Consider the following 24,836-nt stretch of genomic DNA (forward strand, 5'->3'; position numbering starts at 1 on the left):
CCTAACAGGTCAGAAATAATGAGAGCATCTTAGTGAATCTGTTTCTTAGAAGTAAGTATGGGACAGTGCTCGCTAACACTGTTTACAAATCATAGAACGATTTCAGAATAATTTCCTCAATGTAAAATTGTGATGACTGAATTTTTTTTCATATCAGTGCATAATATACCAAAATCTGGAGAAATCTCTGTGCGCAACAATGAGGCTGAAATTTGTGTGTGTGATCAGTGCATGGACTCAGGAATAATCCCAGAACTGTGAACGCAGTTTGCTGTGGCACCAAAAAATACTGATTAAAGCAAAGAAGAAGCCATATATGAATATGATCCAAAAGCACTGCTGTGCTATCTGTGTTAATAAAATTGACTCAGGCAAAGTGGAAACCGTTCTGTGGCCAGACAAATCTAGCAACTAGCCAACTTTGATACTAATCTCCATTCATAAAATAAATTAGTATAGAGTATAGATAAATAATAAACGTGTTTATTTTTTCATTCGTTTATTAAAATAAACGGGGGGTTTGCACATACTGTAGGGGCATCCACCATTGTCAGTGCACAGTATGTGTAGTGTTACATAAAACATCTGAATTTGTCTACTGAAGGTACTGTTATTAGTGCATGTCATTCACCTTTAACTAGAAAGGGACCAGTTTCTCCAAAAAAAAAAAAAAAAAAAAAAAAAAAAAAAAGAATAAGGAAGTCACTTATGATTAAGGTATAGGCTTGCAAAGTCAATATTATGCATTTATAACTCCCTAATATGTATAAGAAGTCAAATTAGGATAGCATTAGGATAAAAAAGAACCCAATTTTAGTAAAAATTTTAAAAACTAATAATTTTCTTAAGTCATTAACATTTTTGTGACAAAATATGATTTTTTGTTAGGTGAAGATCGGTTTCCAAAGGTTATCTAATATTTATTGGCTATAGTAAAAAATTTTAATCATCCCAATGTATGTTTCAAAATGAAAGAATTTTAGTAGTAATAAAAATAAGTGCTATCTGGAAGTTAGACCCCCATTTACGACTTTATACCAGTTGGTGGCGGTAATGCACAATTTTGCTCTTTGCCAAACGGCAATTAAAAAAAAAAGTCAAGAAGGAGAAGAAGAACTGCCAACAGCCAATGACGACAGCAGCGATAACCCGGAAGGGAAGTGAGCAGTCGTGACATCTGTAGGTACATAGGGAAAATGAGTGAACAGAGGTGTGTTTGTTCTGCTGTGCCTTTTACGCCAGTGAACACTTGGCTCGTTTCAGTTAGTTAACAGCGAGAACCAGGAGCGGCGGAACTGTCCACGAATCGGAATGTCGTTCTAAATGGGAGCGGTGGCCTCGTTTTTGGGTGAATTCTCTCAGACGTGTCGGACGATGCTAAACGGCTAGTCAACTGCTAAAAAATAGCCAGTGTGTTGGGTTATTTGACAGCCTGTTTCGCACCTTTGCTTTTGCACAGTCGAGGTGTTTATCAGAAGATTAGCTGCCAGTTGTGAGGCAACGCGGATCTAGGTTTTCGTGACTGTTTGGCGGCGGGGGACAGCCACGTCAGCTAGCTTCTCTGTCGCTCCTGTAAGCACTTGTGTGCTTTTATTTTGGATTTGAGTAATCATTTTGCAGCGACAAAACCGAAAAAACGCTCCGTGTAGCCATGGCTCCGATGGGTATCCGGTTGTCACCGCTTGGTGTAGCGGTGTTCTGTCTCCTTGGAGTCGGTGTCATCTACCACTTGTATTCCGGGGTCATCTCCAGCCGCCTGGCTGCCTTCAGGTCCCAGACTCCCCTCTCAACACAGTAAGTGGTACAACGTGACAAAACTTGTCACTGCTCGTAGAGTGTCTGTCTGTGGATTTATTCTCATGTACATGTCTCTAAAATGCATTTATTTTCTTGTCAGCTGACACAATTCTTTGATAATAAAAGAAGAGTATGACGCTAAAGAACTGCGCTGATGCGTGTTCGTAATTTCGCCAAAGTTCAGTAAATTCTCTCCCTGTCGTTCTTATTCTCACACATTCTTATGTGATCTGCTGATAGTGAGCCCTACAACTGCAGCATACACTTTATACTATCTGTACTCGGAGCGGATGTTAGTCCGCTCCTGGTATGCTGCCAGCGGGGCAGTCCAACCAGATCAACCCGTCACATGTCTGCACCATGCACAATACATCATACATAGCGTCTGCAGGTGTCAGTGCTTTTATGTACCGTTCCCTTACAAAGAAACTACCTGTAAGGTTTCTTAGAAAGGAACCTATTAACACCTTCTGGCAGATGATGTCGTTGCATATTAATATTGATTAACTGATGTAATTGTAACTCAAACTCTGATGTTAATCTTCAAGGTTGAGCTGAAATCTGGTCCGAATGAAGAAGGTGCACATATGTGACAGGTTAATCTGGTTGGACTGCCCTGCTGGCAGCATACAGGGAGCACACTAACATCCACTCTGAGAACAGATAGTGAGGTACCAACTGCAGCATACACTTTATACTGTCACCAGGTAATCTGAAACACAGGCTCATATCACTCTTACATTATATGTAACACTTGGCAGTTTCAGGCAGTAAAATTAAAGTAAGGATACTGTTAAAAATATAATTGTCTTTATTTTTCAATAATTTAAGGAAATAACTTGCCACAGTTTCAGTGGATTTAGTTCTTCTCAAGTCTGTCGCTTCATGCAGCCCTGAATGACTGAACTTGACTCTGAATGACTCTGACTGTGCAGTTGGGTTTGTTGTCCTGCAGAATGAATATGCCTTTCTAAACTACTCTGTGTAATTTAGGAAAAAAGATTATTGAGAGCGAGAACTGGCTTTAGTTAAGAGGTTTGTAATCGGTGTGGGTTTTGTGAATACTGTGATAGCGCTGGTATGTTTTTCTTAAAAAAATGTCTAGGACTAGCCTCGATGTAGTTCTGTGACAGCCTCCCAAACTAAACACTGCCTCAGCCCATTTTAAAATCTCAAAATCTTTGGCCAAATACCCACACCTGTAATCACAACACTGAGATAAAGCTATGTCATTCTTTGTCTTTTCAGTGATCTCTACTGTCCTATTGTAGTTCTTTATTGACAAGACCAGCCAGAAAATGAAGAATAACATTTAGTACTGTGCAAAAGTCTTGATCCAGCCTTTATTTCTTACTATAAAAATGTGAAATAGCTGCAGCAGTTTATTGAAACATGCAAACATACAACAAAAACATGTTTGTGTAATTCCAAAAAGTTTGAATTACAAAGTTTGATTTAAAATTGGCTCTTTGCTAAGTTGTCCCTAATGTTTAGACAGAACGCTGGCGCATCACTTGAGCTAGATGCCTTTTTTGTGTGTGAATGATTTATATGTCAGTGTTAAGTGGTTTAAGAAAGAAAGAAATATATTAATCTCACAATGATCAGGTTCAAGTACTGGACTGAAAAGGAGTGAAATGTCAGAGGTCATTCAAGCTCCCATTTCAGCAACATTGAATTATTAAATAGTTACCAGAAATGTCAACCTGGCTGGTGTGTGTGTGAATTTTTATCAGCGATTACCCGATAGCAACATTAACCATTGTCATTAAGGTAGTGGCTACCAGACTGTAGTTGGACAAAAGAACAATAAATATTGCAGGCTGAATGGTTTGCATATGGATTATTGAGCTGTGGTATAGCGGATACATGGCTGGCTGTGTGGAGGACTAAAGAGTGAAATCCAGAACAGAGCAGTCAAATCAGACTGTTTGAGGCCTGAAGAGCTGCGACTGAGGCAGAGCAGTGTAAACACTTTTCTTTTCTTTTTTTGTTCAATTGTCTTTATTTTAGCATAAGCTCACTTTATCCAAAGTTCATTTTTAATATTTTCATAATGCTGCTCTTTTATAATAATTAAATTACTTGGATGTGTTAGGTATTGTATTGTTTGCTGTACCCTTTGTTTATTAGTAGGTTCTAAAATATAATTTACTGTCATGATCTGTAATGAAATGATTAAAACCTCCAAACTTGATCCTAAATACGTAGCTGAGTAAAACTAACCTGTAACTGGGAAAATTTGATTAAAAAAATTAACAAGTTTACTTTGTCAAGAAATGACTTATTTGTCATTACTGCTATTACTTCAAGATGAGCTCAAAACTTTCCCCATGGTATCAAAAGTACTACTAAATATTATTGAGTTTGAAATTCTAGCATCATATAAAACCTGATAAGGCTCATACAGTTTCAGCAGGTTAGCTGTGAAGAGAAGTTGAAGCGGTTTCATTGGGAAGCTAACGATCCTTGTTTTGTCCATTTATCCATGTAGGCAGAGAAGAACAGTGGATTTGAGGGACCTGCTGGCTGTCTCAGTGGAGGCAGCAGAACTCGGTGGCAAAGAGGTAAGAGTTCAGTTTTACTTAGGCCCCATATGACTGAAAATAAAAATTTCTCACCATTGACAAATTCGTGTCAATCTCTGATTGTAGTTAAATATTGATGTTTTTATGTTTCAAAAGAAAAAAACCTTTCCAAACAACTCCTTCACAGATATCGAGCAAACCATCTGCAGAGTGTAGAATAAACTGGATAATAGGGCTGCCACGATTAGTCGACTATTCAATTCAATTCAATTTTATTTATATAGCGCCAAATCACAACAGCAGTCGCCTCAAGGCGCTTTATATTGTACAGTAGATACAGATAAAAACCCAACAATCATATGACCCCCTTTGAGCAAGCACTTTGGCGACAGTGGGAAAGAAAAACTCCCTTTTAACAGGAAGAAACCTCCGGCAGAACCAGGCTCAGGGAGGGGCGGGGCCATCTGCTGTGACCGGTTGGGGTGAGAGAAGGAAGACAGGATAAAGACATGCTGTGGAAGAGAGACAGAGATTAATAACAGATATGATTCAATGCAGGGAGGTCTATTAACACATAGTGAGTGAGAAAGGTGACTGGAAAGGAAAAACTCAATGCATCAGTCGACTAGTCACGATTACGTCGACTATCAAAATCGTCGACGACTAATTTAATAGTCGACGCATCGTTTGAAGCTTTGTAAGATCACAAAAGACGCAGGAATAAGTAGTAGGATTTGAGAGTGTAATAACGGACTGAAACAGAAGATAGCAGCACTGCATGTACAAGGATGCCAGCTGCCGTTAAAGGCAAAAGAAGAAGAAGAAGCTGTGTCCCAGAATTCACAGCGCGGCCTTGCTCAGTTTCCAACAATGGCGGCAGCTAGTTAGTTTTAATATTACTCTTATTATTCTTTCTGGGTCACAAAATAAACGTTTAACATGTTTTCAGGCGAGAATGTAGCTGTGTAAACTTCCAATATCTGCTCAGTTTATCAAGACACCACATAGCGCTCAGACGTTTTCGGAGACATCTGTTACCCACCAGCTCGATAGCTAGCCGGGGTTCTAGGCTCACTAGAGCCAGTGAGAACTCCGGGCAAAAACCGCCGTCTTTCACTACTCAGGTTAAACATGATATATTAGTCACTTAGATAACTTAAAAATGTTATTGTTTGGCTTTTTTTAGTATTTTATTTGTTCCTGGGTAAATCGGTTTGGCTGAGATTAAAGTTATAGTTTTACACAGCTGAATAAACGTCAAGCAGACAACTGATTATCAGAAGTGTGAGATGCTTGAGAATATACTTCGGTGTCCTGTTATATTTTAGATAGCAAGGAGCAGACGGCTGAGTTTATTAAACTCCACCGAAACAATCTGCAGATTTCATTAAAATTTTATAAATTATCATCTTGTCTTTATTTTTAGTTAGCACATACCTTAAACACTTAAAGCTGTAAGCTAATGATAGTTATTTAAGAGCAGATGCATGCTGGTGCAATAAGCTGTACGTTTTACGTCCAGTGGATGCATGATCTGATTAGTCAACTAATCGCAAAAATAATCGGTGACTAGTCGACTATCAAAATAAGCGTTTGTGGCAGCCCTACTGGATAATAAATGAATTTATAGAGAAAAGTAAGCCACACACAGCCATCATTAGCTGGTGAAAATGTGAGCTTTGTTTTGTTGTGTAAATCTCCCTAGGTAAAGCAGGTGCGTGACGAAAATGTCCTGCAGGAGAAATCAAAGGGCAAAACAAAGGAAGGAGCTAACGATCCACTCACTATGGGGGACCTGCAGTCTCACAGGAAGATGTTTTACCTGCTAAAGAACACATTCCCTGAACTTATGGTGAGCCCAGATTTCTTTACTTCTGCATGCTGCCTTATTTTGAAATCTCCTGGGAAAACACAAATTATCTTGCCTTGTATTTGTTGGCAGGTGAGGGCTCTCATTTATAAGCGGCTCCACAAATCTGGGAGTTAAATCACAAACTGGGACTAATCTCCCTCTCTTTGTTTGTTTTTAGGTGAACAGTGAAGAACACGACAACGTGGAAGATAATTCAATACGATGGAGCCAGAACATTCCAGGTACAATAAGTGAGAAGTTTAAGGGGAGCAGTGAAGTTCCTGTTGAGAGCATTACTGTGTGGATCGATCCCCTAGATGCGACACAGGAATATACAGGTGTGCATATCACTGACGTTCAGCCAGCCTCATCTCATACTAATATCATATTTGAAGATCCACAGGAGAATAGTATATTCACCTAATAGTGGGAGCTTGTGTGCTCTCAGTGAGGTTTTTTTTATTTTATGTATGATGTTTGATGATGTCAAATCTCCCATTTTCAAAACAAAACAAAACAAAAAAGATACAATAGACTATAGAGCATTTGTGTGTGTCCCTTTATTCTGTTCAAAATGGGACACGCACTCTAGGGTGGTTGAGCATGACTGAGCTAAGATCCTGTGGGACTTCCAGATACAGATAGGCAAACTGTTGATGGCTAACCAACCGGACATAGTAGTGGTGGACAAGCAGAGGAAGACGGCTGTAGTGATAGATGTAGCAATACTGAATGACAGCAACATCAGGAAGAAGGAACACGAGACGCTCGAGAAATATTGGGAGAAGGGCTCGAGAAGATGTGGAGGGTGAAGGCAACAGTACTCCGTGGTAATTGGAGCGCTCGGTGCAGTGACCCTGTCTCGAAAACATGTAATTAATTCCCATTTCTTGAATTGAATCTGCAAAAATACTAAATATATTTTCATAGGCATTTAATAGTATTTCTGCACCAAAAAGGTGATTCTGAAAGTGCTGTTAGCTGGAAACGTGGTGTATTTTGGCATGGTGTGGACAAGTGGAGGACAAGAGAACATAAGACAAATAAATAAGGGATTGCTCAAGTCGTTTGCACAGTACTGTATAAAATCATTTGTGGGAAAATGATTAAAAGAAATCCAGTTACACAAGTTCAGTAAAGATCTGTTTGTTTCCTTGACACAAAAAAGGCCATTGGACATCAGAATCTGCTCAGAATTGCACAACTGAGGTGTGTTTTTTTTTTAAAGCTCATTATTTGTTAAATAAAGAAAAATATATCTCGATAAAATGTCTTTACAGTCAGTATTGTTATATAATACAGTGTTACATAACAACGATTGACCTCTTTATTAATAAAGAGCAGGAGAAACTCCGCTGTATTCTCGTTTTAATATAAATGAATAGTTGAATTTATATTAAAATTAGATTAAAATTGAATAATAATTTATTTGTAAAATATATCAAGTCATTAGTATTCTTTCTCACAATGCACCCGGGTAACAGTTTAAATGTTGGTCTGTTTCGTTGGCAGCCTCCCAGATGGAGGAACACGCTGGGTGCTGATGTGTATTTGTGAGACTGACTCTGTGAACGTGTCTTTATTTATGCGCATACTGAGTATCTGTGGGTGATGACAGGCTGTGCACATGACCTACTTTAGTTTAAAATTAGTATGCTGGTTGCTGTACGCTTGAAAAACGTGCAGTGGGCGGTAATTAAAGCAGAAGTGTGTTTAGAGATGATTAGTTGATTTAGGTGACTGACAATCAGTCGCTGAGGTCCAACGTTTCCACCGGTCACAGTGACGTGCTCTTCTAAACTGAAGCAACATGTTGATTTCTTAAGAAGTAGCATGTAAGGCTGCGGAAAGGCTTTCAGTGCCATGCAAATGTAATATGAAAGTGATACTTGTAGTGTGCTGGAATCCATAACTGTGTTATTAAGGAACATTTCTGTGAAAAAGTATTAGAAAGCCAGAGAGTCATTTTCAAACGCTTGTATATCAAGCTTAAACATTTAAACTGCCACGGGACCCTTTGGGTTTTAGCAACAGCATAAATTATTGTTGTGATTCATTCATTTTATTCTAGATTAAGATGTCTTTTTATCCGTTTCTGTCTTATCCTCACTCTGCCTCTTTGCTCATCTGTCCACAGAGAATCTGGTGAAATATGTGACCACTATGGTGTGTGTGGCTGTAGATGGTAAACCTGTGATTGGAGTTGTACACCAGCCATTTGCTGGCTTCACTGGTAAGTGCTTTAGCAGCTCTCACATTAAACAAGGCTCCACATTTTAAATGTTACACATCCAGTCCAATAATATAAGGTCATTGTTGAGTGGAGTCAGCTTCTTGGGTGATTGGCCAAGTCCATCACTTGGTGAGTTTTCAGGGGCGTTTTCTTTTTCTAAGTTTTTGCTCTTCCCATTTTGGAAGTCATCTTGGTAAATAAGTAAACTGTAAAGCGCAACTGCGTCACAGTTGCTGTGTTACAGTGCAGAAGCAGCAAATTCTGGTGCTACACAGTTAATCAAATGTCAAGTGCCGGAAACCATTTGTTCCTCTTCCTTTGGAACATGGCCAATAGAGGCTGGCTCTAAAAGTCCCTCATTCTCTGTAGACTTCCCTGTTAAAATGTCCAATTTGGCTATAAAGAATTTGTTAATAGGCTGGTATAAAAACCTGTTGTGCTATCAGTGGATATTTCTGACTTCAGCAGCTGTACAGGGTTGAATATTTTTACAGCTCAGCCCTCTGGATTTTCTTAAGGACTAGCGTTATTAGGGGCATGGCTGCTTGGACTGATGGTTGAAGGCACAGGCAGCTTTATCTGATAGGTGTCTGCGAGGTGTCACCTTCATTAATAGTTTGGCTATTTTGCTGTGAGGCACCGAACACCCAATACACTTTGTGCATACACTGTACGTTTAAAAAAAAAAAAAAAAAAAAAAAGGCTTCTTGCTCTGCATTTTGAAGCCTTTGTGTTTGTGTCTCAGCTCCTAAAAACAGATCTCCCTCTTTAGGTTCTAAACATTCACCAGCTGCTAATAGAATGAGCAGCATACACCATTTTAAAGCCAAAATAATCCAGAAGACTTGTTTTGTTTATTTGTATTCAGAGTACCACGATTACACTGCACGCGCCTGCATATTGGCATGTGCCAGTCACTTGGAAAAGTTGAACATATCATACAAAAAGCCTGTGTAACTTTGGGCCAAATTGCTTTTACATTTATTACATTTATTAGCACACTTTCCTTTTTTTTTTTTTTTTTTTTTTTTTTTTTTTTTTTTTTTTTCATTGTAACAGACTTTTTTTTTTCTCTCTCTCTCTCTGAAAAAAGAGACATTTACAGCTTCTTCCCTCTCTCTGTGTACTTTTCATCATTCCTTCAGCTTGGGCAGTTGTAGGTCATGGATCAAATGTGAAGCGCCGCTCGTCCTACAACGCCAGCCCTAAGAAAGTGATCGTATCACGTTCTCACTCTGGAAAAGTTAAAAATTATATTCGGAATGCTTTTGGAAATAGCACAACAATCATAGAAGCAGGTGGAGCAGGTGAGTGGGCCTTTACATTTATTTAACATTTAAAAGTCAAAGGCTTTAATTACACTTAAGATGTCTAGTTTTCAAATCAATTTTCCATTCACACCAAGACTTTCTGTGTTGCAGTCAGTCAGTTAGTTAGTTTCTGTAATTTAAGAAAAGACACTGCACAGTGTGTTTTTATTGTTTGTTTGGTTTTTTTGTTGCTTTTTTTTCCCCAATTTATGTTTTTAAAATTTCAAATTTTTGATCTGTTATTTGTCTTTTTTCCTGCTTTCAAACATCAGTACAAGATGTCACACCTCAGCTATGGCGGATGAGGATGCTAACATGGTTTAATATTTCTGTCTTTCTCAGGATACAAAGTACTGTCACTGCTGGACACACATTCAAGTGAGACAAGCACTATAGAGGAGGCAGATATTTACGTCCACACCACCTTTATTAAGAAGTGGGACATCTGTGCTGGTGCTGCACTACTGACTGAACTGGGTAACGTAGCAAAGATTTTTCAGCCTGTCCTGTTTTCCCACTTCATGAAATTAACAAGAGCATTGTGAGACGGTACGTCTCAGACGAGGCTAAAAAGATCACTACTATAAGCATGAGTCCTCGTCAAGAAGCATCTGGTTCCAGATTCATTTGAAAAGATTTAATAAATTATTCTATTTTCATATAACTGTTGGGTCTGTGTTTCCACAAGCCCCGCTAGTTTAGAGACTTATTCCTCATGAAGAAAACAAGACATAACAGAACATCTTCAACCCGCTAGTGAGGGAAGTTTTTGGTCAAGAACCAGCTCTCGGAGCTCACGCTCCTAACCTGTCTCCAGCCCAAAATCCTTCAAAGATAAGCTGTCCCCGTAGCTATTTATTGACATGACAGTTACAATACACAATACAGCAAAAGCACCCCCCTCTGTAAAACCCCCCTTGGTTAAAAAGACAAGGCACTATGTGTGTGTATTCGTAAGCACCTGTATGCATGTGCAAGAACGTGTGTGTGTGTGTGTCCTCCTGCTCACCAAAAGGGTCATAAGAGCAGGAAGCTTACAACACAAGAAACAGATCTTCCAGATAGAATGTATCTACAATAAAACCTCCCCCAGCACAGAGTGGCTGGAGAGGTGGTCAGAGACAAAGGAGTGTCTTGATCCTATAGATTGAACTAAGACCTTACAAATTTTAAGAAACACAATGACAACATTCAACAATTAGACTTAACAATAACTGTCCATAATGTTTTGGATAATCCAAACAGCAAACTGAACCAATCATCCAGCCTCCTTAATGAAAGTAACAGTTATTACCTTAGGCTGCATTTTGGCTTAACTACACCTAAACAGATACTTCAAAAGAAATGAAATTCTAAATGCAGCTGTATTGTTGTCCAATGACCATTTCAATCATGTGATCACTGTGATTGTAGGGGGCCACATGACAACTCTAAAGGGAGAGAACATCGACTACAGCGGAACTCCAGTAAATGAAGGAGGACTGGTGGCCAGTGTAGGTATAGATCACAAGGCCTTACTGGAGAGACTACCAGCTAACACAGACAATGACAAGCAGTGAAACACACAGAGATTGTGTTTTTAGGTGGTTTGATTAGGGTGACACAGCAGCTAGCAAGAGTGGGCTGGAAACATAATCAGGCCTGCATGATTTCATCATCATGGGACACCAAACATCTACCATCAAGTTGCACTGGAGTCACAATTACCAGCATGGACAAAAGAGCAGGACTGTGGAGCCAAATTGGCTATGACTGGAAACTGCAACAGCTGGCACAATGGCTCTGAATACTCGCTCCTCTGAAAGCATACTTTCTTGCAGCTTGGAGAACCGACATGTCTTCCTTTTGTCAGGAACTTGCATACAAGGACATACAGTGGAAAACAACCCCCCCCCTTAAACTGAGGAGCACAACACTGAACACTGCAGCAAAACCCACAGAGGGACATCTCTGGTGTTCGTCATCTTTATCACAACAATCAGAAGAAAACACAAGAACAACAAAAGAACAAAAGAACATGTTACAGGCAAGCACACTAGAATACTCATCAAGATTTCATTTAGTAACCCCCCTGCTTATAATAATAATAATAATAATGATAATAATAATTAATATTATTATTAATTATAATATTATAATAATATAATATAATTAATTATAATATTATTATAATATTATTATTAATATTATTAATTATTAATATATTAATATATTATTATTATTATTATTATTATTATTATTATTATTATCATTAGGTAGGTAAGTAGTAGTAGTAGTAGTAGTAGTAGTAGTAGTAGTAGTACCGTAGTAGTATTATTATTTGAGACTGGGCAAATACACCATGTCCTAGTGTCTTCATATCATAAACTACCACTGTAATATGGGGTTAACCACCCTATGTTATATGAACACACCACAGTTCACTTGGTGTAATAGTTTACTTTGCTGTTCTTGATCACACTTGAGCTACAGGTCTATCAAACTGTAGTCCAGGGTCTCTTGTAATATATACACCCATCCATCCATCTTCTTCCACTTATCCTTGTCAGGGTCGTGGGAGGGCTGCAGCCTATCCCAGCTACACTGTAAAATATATTCAGTCACGAGTCAGTCAGCACATTTAATTCACAAGGTGTAGTCCAAAATGTCTGCTTCTGCTCCTATAAAAATCAAAAGGCTACTTACAGTCTGATACTGGGACAAATACAAATTGATGATGTAACATGCTCCTGACCTGATAGACCACCTTTGGGCTTGGACACTGAAAGCTGCTTTTTAGTCTGCATGTTGTGACTCACGGCCTGTTTCTGTTCACCCTGAGAGCTGCATGAAGGTTTGGTCGTTTCGACACAGGTTGTGATGTTTGCTCTCTGTGAAGTCCAAATATGTACTCCCAGAGAGTATGGGAGTCTGATATCACTGCAAGATTGAACAACTATACCAGATTTAAATTGGATTATTATTTTTAAATGTGTACAGTAAAGGGACTTTTTCCACACCACATATTAAAAAAAAAAAAAAAAAGAAAAAGTATGATCTTTAAGGGCCATTAATTTGTTTTTGTTTTGTGTTTCCTCCTTCCTTTCTCTTTCAGTGATGGGAGCTTTAATCAGCTAAAATAATGTAAATGTTCCTATATTTCTGCATTCATCTTCAGATTCCTGCAAATACATATGTCAGACTTAGTATGACGTCAGTCAGCACCTTCTCAGCTACTTCACACAGCCTTGCCTCCACCGTTTTACATACGTGAGCAGAGCATCAAAGCTAAAGACTACAGATTATACAGCAAGGGGCTCTCAGCTCTGCCGAGAGCAGTGTACAAGTCCCACCACGTAAGCTCAGTCACATTCATTGACATCAACTTAAAAGCAGACTGTGACAAGAAAATCAATCGTGTGTTTCAGTGGTGTCATGTTGCCATCAGCTAAATGTAAGTTTTCTAAAAAAACCTTTCATAGAGAAATGTATTTCACAGATGTGTATGTAAAACAACCCGAGATGGACTGATGTATATCGTCTCCAGTTTGAAAAACAATTTCTGCTACTGTGCAGTCTACACACTTGGAAAATTAATTGGCGGGAAAAACTGCTGAAATGCCGGTGCCAGATTTGGTGGATGCTAAACTGTACACTAACTCTATGTGCATGGTTTTGAATTTTGATTAGCCTTTTAATTCTCTTAATACTTCATCATACTGAAAATGTCACAGGCTTGATGAACCTCTGTTCCTGCTTGCTGCTCTGAAATCTTTCTGTACTGTCTGTCTGATATTTCTATAGCCCCTGAAGCTGGACTGTTTCACTGTGAAATAATGCTACATTGTGAAAAAAATCCCAGCAAAATACAAAGTCAAGTCTGTGTCTTGAGTTTGTGAGTGACCTGTTCCTTTTAGCTTGACTTGGGACCTTTTGGGTTGTTCTTTTTGTTTGGATAGAGGTCAAAAGTTCAATGGTGGGATTGTTCTGTTACAGACTGATGGTACTGCAGCTGTTTGAAGGCTGTTAGATGTTGGGTTTGCTAAGTGTATATACAGTGTGACAAATTTCCATTGTACCTGATTTGAGTATGTTTGATCTGCACTAGACTGTCAATGAATGTTTCTATGCTAACACTGGTTGATATACCAAGGGTCATTCTTTGTAGGCAGTTTAAGAGGGATTAGAGAGACTTTTCAAGTACTTGGGTACTGTTTCTGTGTGTGTGTGTGTGTGTGTGTGTGTGTGTGTGTGTGTTTTTGTGAGTGCTGTACATGGCCTTACCTTGTGCTTTTGTCTGAGAACTGTTTTCTAAGCTGGTGGCTCCATAAGGAGCTGCAAGAAATCTAAAGTCATTTTTACACATGAACACATGCGTGCTACATATAAGGTACAACTGTGGAAAATATCCTGAGCTGATTTTCTTAGGTGAAGATTTTTTTTCTCCATACAGTTTGCAGTAGATTTTTTTTTTTTTTTTTTTTTTTTTTTAAATTTACTCAAGTGTTAAATCTTTTTTCCCTTCCCAAATGGAAAGTAAATTCCCAGATATCTTGGCCTTGACTGAATGTGAACCAGTTGTGATTATATATGTAGTTTGTTTGGAACCAGAAAACCCTGGAGCTTCATGTGTGAAAATGTCTTCAAGTGATGCTATTTCCATTAGAATTTGTTGGTTCTACAAGACAAGTTTTGAATTAAATAAGAAAAATATGAAAAACTATTATTATTATTATTATGATAGAAGTGAGTTACAGACCTTTGTTGCCTTCTCCTCACACACTTGTAGGCAGCAGGTTTTCATTAGGAAAATCAATCTACAGTGAATCTGTAGGATAAAATTATTAGACATTAAACAGGGGTACCATGCTCACAGACACCTGTAACCTTTGCTTAAATGGTGTATTCAGTTCCTTAAGCCTTGAGCACAATGGAACCAGTATGGGTGCTTTAGTAGTTGCAATGTCCTGCTCCTGTCGGACACTTTTAGAAACGATAATCAGTTGACCAAATGTTAACAAATTGTACTAGTAGCAGCCATGTAACTTTTGGAAATTTACCGGAGTCCTTACATTCTGATGTGACGTATTCAGCTGCAAGGCTTCAGATGAAATGCATGTAAACCAGTGTTCACACTTCCGACCAGGGGTGGGAATTTGAATACAATATAGACAGAGCCTACTCATCTTGAATTTGGTTTTTCTTTGTTTTTTGTTTTGTTTTATTTTATTCTGTGTGGTTATCTGCCTGCCTTTCTAACAAGAGTAGGTTCAATTTGCATTTGGTTCGGACAGGGGATTCACATTTTATTCAAAATAAAACTAATAACAAATGACTTATGATTGGAGTGGGGTAGCAATGAGTTGATAGCCACTTCAGTTTACTGGTTTTAAATACTGTGTCTTCTGACACCTGTTTAAATTGTTCTGGTTCCAGCCATACAGAGGTCAAATCAGTTGGGTGGTTAACCTGACCACTCACTCTGCCTCTAACCAGCACATAAGGGCAATAATAATAAACTGTTTCTTTGAATTTGGAGGCTGGGTGACATATTTATGCCAGTGTCGTCTGGGGCTTTTTACATGAAAGGGTAGTGGACAACTAAATCTGAAGCAATTAATGAAAGTTGATGTGCTATTTAAAGGCTATGAACTGAGGGTTACTGTCAGGTGTTTGATTATTGGGTTGTTGTACAGTTGCTCTGTGAGTGATTAATCATTCTTTTGCTGTGAATTCTCAATAAAGCATATGTGTGCATGAAGGAATGGGCTGCATAGTCTTTGATATTACTGTAGCAGGCACATGGTAGCACTGAAACGGTTCAAGCATGATATAAAAATAGCACTTTTGTAGAGTTTTAATAACATAAGAACTTCACACTAGAAAGCAAATATTATGAGATTTAGGATGTACAGCCAGTATTTTACCAGACATTTTTGGACCACTAGCATGGTACGAATCTTCTCTGCTTTAGAAGCCACCAGGAAAGGTCTGCTGCTCCAAATGCTTACACAATGGCTGAGAAATATAAGCAGGAGAATAGTCAAGTCTGCAAATGACCGTTACCATGTTTATAGCGTCACCGGATGGAGAGAGAGAGAGAGAAAGATATAGAAAAATATATAAATAGAAGAAAAAGTGTTTGAATATATCGGTGGTTTTAAGCGTGTTGGTTCCATGGTGTAATGGTTAGCACTCTGGACTCTGAATCCAGCGATCCGAGTTCAAATCTCGGTGGAACCTGGTTGTTTTTAAGCTGTATGTTAAGTTAACTTGGACGGATTTGCAACAAAGACAATTGTGGAAATAAAATATGAAATATTCCATCGAGTAAAGTGTGACAATATTTTTATGAGGACCAACTTTTGGTCTGCGCAATGCGTCCATATCACAGGTGTCCGACGCCTTGATATATTTATTTTCACCATGTAGACCTTGAAATGCTACCAAATGTTAATATAAATTAATCAAGGCACATGTATTTATGGGATTAGTAATTTGACTTATTTCCCAAGTCTGACTATTTCGACCTATGGTCTATGCGTCGCGAGCTACAATAATTTCGAGTGAGACCTTTAATTTGAAAAGACCGGTGTTCTGGGAATCCATCCTACCTGAACAAACATCCTACCCAACGTTTCTGCGCAGACGCGCCGCATCCGCACAACACCAACGCCGAATTAACTTCTTTTTTTCTCTCACCCATCCAGAATACTTCTTAAGGTTATGGTTAGGGTTAGTCGCAAGTCACGGTCAAATTATAACACGGGTAGGACGTTTTGTCAGAGTAGGATGGTTTCTCAGAACACCGGATCACACGTCTGCTGGCTAAGGCGGAAGTGGAACAACGAATGGATGTGTGCATTGTGACCGTGTAGATAACATTAATATTTAACAAAACATTTGCTTATTGTACCACGAATATATACTCCTACCATCTTATCCCGCATCCATGATGTTCAACAGACAGACGAGTCTCTGGATGGGTGATGTATGTTTGAAATCCATGTTTCTGTGTGTGATTTTAGCTTAGCTATGTGTGGCGATTGCTAGCTAGGTTGAGTTAGGTTAGCCCAGCTATTTGTAAAATGTTGGACTAAACTGTGTTCCAGTGTACACAGTTTGAAAAGATTTGATGTAACAGAATTCAATAACACCACATATTATCGATTAACGACGATACGTCATCAAACAACTCTAATGTCTACGTTATTGTCTGTGGCTAGGCTCCTCCTCGTATTGTAGCGAGCTTTAGCAAGTGATGAGAGCTAATCATTAAAGTTTAAATATAATGCCAACAAAGATTAACAGATTAAGCCGTAAAAAAGTGCCACACACAAAATTATTCTCTAAACTCAAAGTTGGTATAGGGTTAAGGAAAGGACTTTTTTTTTTTAGTTTGAAAAAAGAAAAAAACAACCTCGGTCTGGAGGCGCGCTGTGTCTGTGCTAAAGACACACAGGTGATCGATCAGTTTTATTGGTTGTGCATTGCGACTTTTGCTGTGGGTTTCGGCGACATCAAAATCCCAAATGTGTCGCTTTTTGTCAGTCATGTTAGTTAGTTGTGCATTTTCTCATGTGATTTCGAAACCGCTTAATTACATAGGAATGCTAAAAGTTAGCTTTAATTTCTGTTTGTTTGGTTATTTTTAGTAAATATTCTGTAGTAGAAACAAGTGTCAGTTAGAACAAAGAGCCATGCTTTGTAGCATTATACTGTATTACTGCGTAATAACATACAGTAAATCATAAGCATGTATTGTATTATATTGCACAGAACCTAATGTGGTGCATATGATCTTTCTTTGTATTTTTGTGTAGCTCGACCCATATATGGATGAGAACTTCATCAAACAGGCCTTTAGTGCTATGGGAGAATCTCCATTTGGGGTCAAGATCATCACTCACAGGATAACAGGGTAGGATATATGCATCAGCCTAAATATATATGTATTAACTCTGCTAGACCCCTGAAGTTGTGCTGTGGTATCTGCACCAAGATGTTACCAACAGATCGTTTAAATGATGGAGGCCACACCTCACAACTTACAGAACTTAGACTTGTTTGTCCAGCACATCCCACAGATGCTTGATTGGATTGAGATCTGGGGAATTTGGAAGCCAAGTGAACACCTCAAATTCATTGCTGTGTTCCTCAAACCATCCCTGAACCACTCTTGCTTTGTGTCAAGGCGCATTATCCTCCTGAAAGAGCCACACAGCCATCAGGAAAAAGAGTTACCATGAAAGGTTTCACATGGTCTGAAGCACTCATTAGATAGGCGGCAAGTGTCAAAGAGACATCCACATGGATGGCAGGACCCAAAGTTTCCCAGCAGAACATTGCACAAAGCGTTTATCCACTGTCTCAAATTCTTAGCGTTGCCCATTTCTCCTGCTTGTACCACATCAACTTTGAGGACAAAATGTTCACTGGCTCCCTAATATATCACCCACCAACAGGTGCCATGATGAAAAGATAATGAGTGCTATTCACTTCATATGTCAGTGGTCATAATGTTATGCCTGATCTGTCTGCGTTTTTTTTTTTCCCCCTCTTTCTCGTTCAACGCTAAAAATAGCTAACGGTTCTGTTCTCTTGTGCAGCGGTTCAGCAGGATACTGTTTTGTGGAGCTGGCAGATGAAGCGAGTGTGGAGCGGTGTGTCCAGAGACTCAACGGGAAACTGGTTCCTGGATCAAACCCGGTCAGTTCTGTAGTGCAGCTGATATTTACCCACATATATTATTTGTCATTATTATTTCATCATAAATACAAAAATATTATTGACATGTAATACCGCCTTCCTTTTTCAGTAGAATTATCAAATAGTACTTAACTGTTGATCTGTGGATAGTGGAGCTCAACTAGTCTTGGTCCTGCTTTGTTAGGACAGAAACACAGAAGTGTTAGGTGCTTAGGAGTAAGTTTAACATTCCGTTGTTATTGTCTCTGTGAACACACCAGATTTTTGTTGCTCTTAGTGCTGTCACTGTGATGATTTCCCTGTCAGTTTAAACCAGTTTTATCAAGAAGCAAAACTAGTTAAACATCATGTTAAGTGCAGCTGTCTTGTACTAACTGCAGAGACGGCTGGTCCAGTTAAGTCTGGTGATGAGAGACAAAAAAGGCATCCCAGCTTTCAAATTTCAGTTCCAAGTGGTTTGGGAAGTTGTGAGCTTTAGCTGCTTGCTACTTGGTTTGAAATTCTTTTGGCCCCGTGGGCTGGCCAAGCTACTGGGCTCCCCTGTTCACTGGGCTGTATCTGCTGCTGAAGGTGGCTAAGAGGCTTGTACATGAATGTACTTTGTTTGAAGCTGGTGAATAGAGTCTCTGGTAGGAACTAACTGAGGAATGGGCTAAAGGCTGGTCTGGGTGGTGGAGGTATGTAAACCCAAATAACAACCATAGTAACTCCACTTTTTATTTCCAGCAATATCAGTGCTATACTACATGTCTTTGGTGTGTCTGCCTAGCTTAGTGTGTGTTTTTTCTCTTCCTTTGTGCAGCCCCGGAAGTTTAAGCTAAACTATGCCACCTATGGGAAACGGCCAGAAGCAGGGTAAGGCTTTATTTCCATTCAGTCTTTGTTTGCTACTTAACACCAAAATTTTGGAGGCAGTTTTCTGGAGAATTTAGTTCCTCCAGCTAACTTGTCTAGCTGGAGGAAGAGAGGGCACAGAAAAGAGGAACGAAGACGATGGACGGCAATCGGGGCAAAAAATAAATGAGAACAGAGAGAAGATTGAAGTTAATGACATGCAGCAGTGGCATACAGGTCCCTACATTTTTGGACAATAACAGTTTTCTATTGATTTATTTTGTTTTACCCTCAGCCATAAAAGGCTGGTGGGGTGTTGCCATCACCTTGCCAGGGTGGGTGGGCAGGCAACATGGGCCACCCAACCTGAGGACGAAGTACCGTAGGAGTTTCAAATTAAGGCCTCTGACCTTGACCTTGAGGTTAAAGGGAACCCCAGTAGCCGCATAGACACCAGTAGTTTTCCCTCACTGTCGCGTCCTTGTGTGACGGATTGTTTTCATCTTCATCTAAATTAAGTACTGAATGACTATTTTCATCCTCTCTCTCGGTTTGCTCTGGTTCAAACTGGAAAGACTGAACAGAAGCCATTTCCAGTGCGTTGCTAACTGTGAACTCGATGCGGTGCAACCGTGTGACGTCACTACCCAGAGTGCATTGAGAAGTAAATAACAATGGCGGCCTACTGGTAAATCGGTTTTATGTAAAATGTGCTTAAAAGGAAAACATTTGGCGTATTTTAATACCACATATATGTTATTGAAAGCACAGTGCATATTTTAGCGCAGACATGTGTTAATAGCCGGGGTTCCCTTTAAAAAATATGGTGAATGCAATAAGTCAAGAAGGAAGTCACCTAGGATTTTAAAGTTGATACTATAGGTCTATAGTAAAATGGCTGTAATTCACAACACTTCACTTGAACACCTTGAATTAAAGCTGAAAGCCTGCACGTCAATCACATTTTGACTGTTTAATTTAAAATCCACTGTGGTGGTGTGCAGAAAGAAACATGACAAAAAAAATTATTGTCCATAAACTTCTGGCCCTTATTGTATAAACAGTGAAAGGTGAGGGTGACATGCATCATGGGAGGGCACCCAGATTGTATTATAGGTAGGAAATGGGCAATTATATTTTGATGATCTAAAACTGAACAAATTTGTTCCGTAAATTGTCCAGCTTCCAATACACTTCCTGTTTAAATACAAAGGATAACTTGCATAAAAGTCCTTATTAAGTGGGATGTGGACTAAAGTAGTCAACATATCAGTATATCATACTGAGTAAGAATATTTGATCTTGCTTCTCTCAGGCCAGAGTTCTCAGTTTTCGTGGGCGACTTGGCTTCTGAGATAGATGACTTCCAGCTGCATCAAGTTTTTAAGAAGTACCCTTCATGCAAAGGAGCCAAAGTAGTCACCGACCAGTATGGATACTCAAGGTACATCAGCTCATTGAGGTGCACATGACAGCAGCAGCAGTGTTATCCTGTTTGACTGTGAATTTTGTATTTCTTAGTATGATGTATTGCCTTCTTGTATGAATGTTGTAAGAGTATACTGTAATATTTTTTTTCTGTTTTCTGTGCTATAATAATGATTTGGATAGCAGTGCTATGGACGTTGACCATCAGTGCATCTTCATCTATTTTCGGAAAAAAAAAAAGGCTGAAGAAATGTTTTCTTGCCGTCTTAATGCTAAAACTATTGTTTTCCCCATATAGGCTAAGCAAGAGCAACTCACAATTCAAGTGATGCTACCTCATGTTAAAAGTAAAACAACAAGTTTCAGTTCTACCATAATAATACCCATTATATTCTGTTTCTCATTATAAGTGGCTATTAAATGCCAAGTATGGAGTGTGCGTTGGCGGTGCAAAGGAGGCGTAACTGTTCTCTGACTTGCAGAGGCTACGGCTTTGTCAAGTTTGGAGAGGAGAGCGAGCAGAAGAAGGCGATCGAGGAGTGCCAGGGTACGATGCTGGGAGGAAAGCCACTCAGGCTCAGTATTGCTGTAGCAAAGAGGTAAGACCCAGACAAGGATAAGAGAGAATAGAATAGAGAAAGTGCCAAAGAAAATAGGACAGAGGAGTTTGGATTCACCTGAACTCAGTTTTATTTACTTGGCTCCAAATCACAACAAAAATCACCACAAGCGACTGTATATTGGTATTCTACAATGATGGAGAGGAAACCCCAACATTCATATGATGCCCTATGAGCAAGCACTTGGTGATAGTGGAAAGGGAAAAACCCCCTTTTTAACAGGAAGAAAGGAGGGAGGAGGGAGAACTCTGGCAGAACCAAGCTCAGGGAGGGCCGTCTGCTACAGTCAGTTAGACTGAGGGGACAGAGAAAAAAGCAGTGGGAGGTGGGATAAAAGACATTCTGTATAAGAGAGTCACAGTTTAATAATGACCAATTGTTAAATGCAGAGTGCTTTATAACCATAGAGAGGGAAAAGAGGTGAGTGACCAGAGCCTAGGATGATTGTAGCACAGGGTCAGTGCTGGTGAATGCTTCATTGAGGGCTAGCAGGACAAGAGAAAGAGAAACCTGGGGTTGTTCTTATTATCAGGTCTTATTTGATAGTCTTTTAGTAACCAGAAGACCGAACTAAAATGCACACTTTAAAATTCAATCTGCCTCAAAGTCAGCCTGACTGGAAAAATACAGTCATGTAAAATGAAAGTAGACCCTCTTTCAATTTCAAGGTTTAGGACATAATAACATAATAGCAAGTCTTAAAATGAGTAAATGCAACCTGAGATGACCAACAATATATTATACTCTCATAATTTACAAAGAACTATGATAATAATCAAATAGATGTAGTTAAGTGTGACCACCTCTGTAAAAGCAGATGTTTTGGCAGTTTGCTGGTCTGGAGAGTTCATGTGTGTTTTAACACAAACCTAAGAAGGTCTTAGGGAAGCAGTTATTGTTGTGCATCAGTCTGGGAAAGGTTAGAAGGCCACTTCAAAACAATCTGAAGTCAATCATTCTCCAGTGACAAAGATTATTCACAAGTTTAAAATATTCAAGACATCTTCCCAGGAGGGGCCAGTCCCGACCTTCTGCATTTTGGCTCTGTTTTTGCTAATTGACATGATGTAGTATGCCATATGTTACTGGTTTGATGTAGTGTTTACCTAAACTTTAACACCTGCTAAGGACCAGGTTAGGTTTATTATATAGATATCCAAAAGCTTACTTAGGTGTACTTTTTACCATTACCGTATGACTGATTTATATTTGATTTGTCTGTAACAAAAGTATAGTCCGGTTTACTGTTTTAGCATATGTCTACACCTTTAAATCCATCCAGGCTCCTCTGAGACATGTTCATTCATGAAGATCTTTCATCAGATAACCTTCAAACAAACCAAAAATTGTTCCTTTTGTTGTTTTACAGCCAGAAGATGAGCAGCTACCACGGGGGCCAGGGCCAGAATTACCAGAGCAACTACAACCAGACTCAGTCTGGTTACTATGGTAGCCATAGTGGTGGAAGCCAGGGTTACTATTCTCAGTGGGGGGGCTACGACCAGTATGGTGGCTACAACAGTACCGGCTACAACAGCGGCTATGGCAGCGGCTACAACAGTGGCTACAACTACGGCTACGGAGCCTATGGATACCCACCACCAGGTCACATGATGCCACCACCTCCCATGGGGATGCCACCAATGTCCACAGACATGTCAGGAGCCGTAGAGGTAAGGGGATCACTTTCACACCAGTGCTTAAAGGAACACAAAGCTTAGCAAAATGACTTTAAGCGTGAGAAACTGCTAACCTTTGCTAAAGCAGAATCAGCTTCCTTCCAAAAGTTTAAGATTCTCATTTACATCATTTATCATGTTATATGGAGTGCTCGCAAGTAATTCATCCAAACACCAGCTGGCTTTACCCAGAATGGGCCAATTGAACTAAGCAGCTTCAGTGTAGACAGGACAAGTGACACTGCTGAGTTAGCTGACTACAAAGTGTACAGACGTGAAACTGTTGATCTCTCACTCCCAAGTGAAAATTCAGGGATGTGTCAGAGTCAGTTATAACATGTTCACTGTGTACACACAGTACAAGTAGCACAGCTGACACACTGTCCATGTTTATATTGTTTTAATTAGTGCCATGTATTACCACATCCAGGCAGTTTTCAGATTTATTTCCATGTTTGAGAAAGTTGTTCTAATCCCTGATGTCATTCTGCAGCAGAGCCATGTGGAGGCTGAAGACATAGATGAGGATAATGCAGAAGGTAAGGCTGAGTCACATAACATTAGGGAAAAAAATCTATCCAGAGAAATGTCGGAGACACTCACAGAGTGAGGATTTGCATTGTTGTTTCTTTTTTCTAGAACCCATTCCCGAGTGTGACGTCGACCTGTGGAACAAAGATTTCATGCAGCGCAGTGAGGAGCTCTACGATGCCATGATGAATTGTCACTGGGAGGCTCTGGACTCTGTTGACTCCCCCATCCCCTCATTCTCTTGATAATGTCTCCCACACCCCCTCCTGAAATGTTTCATTTAAAAAAAAAAGTTTTTTGTTTTTTATTCCCAGAATATTAACAACACACTGACATCTTCTAGAGGCCAGCTTTCATTTCCTGTGTCAGTTTTCACTAAGACTGATAATACGCACACGTTCCTCTTTAAACACCTAAAATATTCAGACTTGGCTGTAACATTTACCATGTTAACAACAAACAGCAGGTCAGTCATTGTTCAGTGAAGCTGCTCTGTAGTTTCTATCATCTGAGGTGCTGCAGCTGACCAGCGCTCAGAAGCTGTTGTACTGCAGACTGAGTGTCATGCACCACCACTGAATTATGCCACTGAGGAACAAACTGTAGTTATTTGATGATGGAATGACCAGCAGATGCACATTCAGCAACATTGAGATTGACATCTGCAAACAAAAATGAAAAACCATGCCTTTATTGTCTTTTGTCATGTACTTCCTGTGAGTCCAGGATGGTCGTTAGAATTGCTTTGTACATACACAACATCGATCTTTCTCATCTTTTTTTTTTTTTTTTTTAAATGAAGGAATTCCTGTCTTTTTAAAAAATTTCTGATAGATTATTGAACTCATTTAGGAAGAGTTGAAAACTGAGTTAACACCCTACAGAAAAACACATCAATCGGAAACGTTATCTGTTTTTCAAACAAGAAGCTCACAATCTTTCTGTGTGCTAGATGAACGAGACAAACTCCCAACATGTTCGAGTGCTGTGAAAACTGTGTAAGGACTTTAACGGCTGATTTGATGTCAGACTTCGAGGCAGCATTTATTTTCTGCTCTTTGATGGCTGAAGTTTTGTATATATTTTCTTTCTGGAGATGTTTTATCAATAAAATGAATTAAGGTGGGAAATGTCTCTTGAGAGTTTGTCTTTACAGCCAATGCTGGAAGGAATGTATTAAAATATACAGCATTATTAAAAATGCTGTTATAAGTTAAGAAGACATTCAGTTGCCTTCTTAAACTATTTATTGTATACAAAAGATGGGCGTAGGAACATCGATATTACCCACTGGCTTTAAGTCTTAATGTTAGCAATATGGCTACTGTAGTGTTGG

General features: G+C 39.3%; 2 protein-coding genes and 1 non-coding gene across 4 annotated transcripts; all 3 read left to right on the top strand.

Annotated features, from left to right (window-relative positions):
- Positions 1 to 1,130: 1,130 nt before the first annotated feature.
- bpnt2 (3'(2'), 5'-bisphosphate nucleotidase 2) lies at positions 1,131 to 11,725 on the top strand. The gene is made up of 8 exons (XM_005457958.4): positions 1,131 to 1,794; positions 4,292 to 4,364; positions 6,031 to 6,177; positions 6,356 to 6,515; positions 8,315 to 8,410; positions 9,556 to 9,717; positions 10,063 to 10,197; positions 11,134 to 11,725. The coding sequence occupies exons 1-8, from the start codon at positions 1,652 to 1,654 to the stop codon at positions 11,277 to 11,279; spliced, it is 1,062 nt and encodes a 353-aa protein (XP_005458015.1). The 5' UTR covers positions 1,131 to 1,651; the 3' UTR covers positions 11,280 to 11,725.
- Positions 11,726 to 15,870: 4,145 nt separating this feature from the next.
- Positions 15,871 to 15,942, top strand: trnaq-cug (transfer RNA glutamine (anticodon CUG)). Its single transcript has one exon. It is a non-coding gene; the product is annotated as a tRNA-Gln (tRNA).
- Positions 15,943 to 16,319: 377 nt separating this feature from the next.
- trnau1apb (tRNA selenocysteine 1 associated protein 1b) lies at positions 16,320 to 24,626 on the top strand. Of its 2 annotated transcripts, none has more exons than XM_025900525.1 (9): positions 16,320 to 16,690; positions 17,523 to 17,620; positions 18,309 to 18,408; positions 19,211 to 19,263; positions 20,558 to 20,686; positions 21,153 to 21,269; positions 22,660 to 22,963; positions 23,466 to 23,508; positions 23,609 to 24,626. In XM_025900525.1, the coding sequence occupies exons 1-9, from the start codon at positions 16,652 to 16,654 to the stop codon at positions 23,743 to 23,745; spliced, it is 1,020 nt and encodes a 339-aa protein (XP_025756310.1). In that variant the 5' UTR covers positions 16,320 to 16,651; the 3' UTR covers positions 23,746 to 24,626. The 2 variants fall into 2 exon arrangements, with proteins under 2 accessions (XP_025756310.1, XP_005458016.1); XM_005457959.4 differs by having other exon boundaries at positions 16,324 to 16,690; positions 23,463 to 23,508.
- Positions 24,627 to 24,836: the final 210 nt, after the last annotated feature.

This window comes from Oreochromis niloticus, linkage group LG18 (genome assembly GCF_001858045.2).
Source record: "Oreochromis niloticus isolate F11D_XX linkage group LG18, O_niloticus_UMD_NMBU, whole genome shotgun sequence".
NCBI lineage: Eukaryota > Metazoa > Chordata > Actinopteri > Cichliformes > Cichlidae > Oreochromis > Oreochromis niloticus.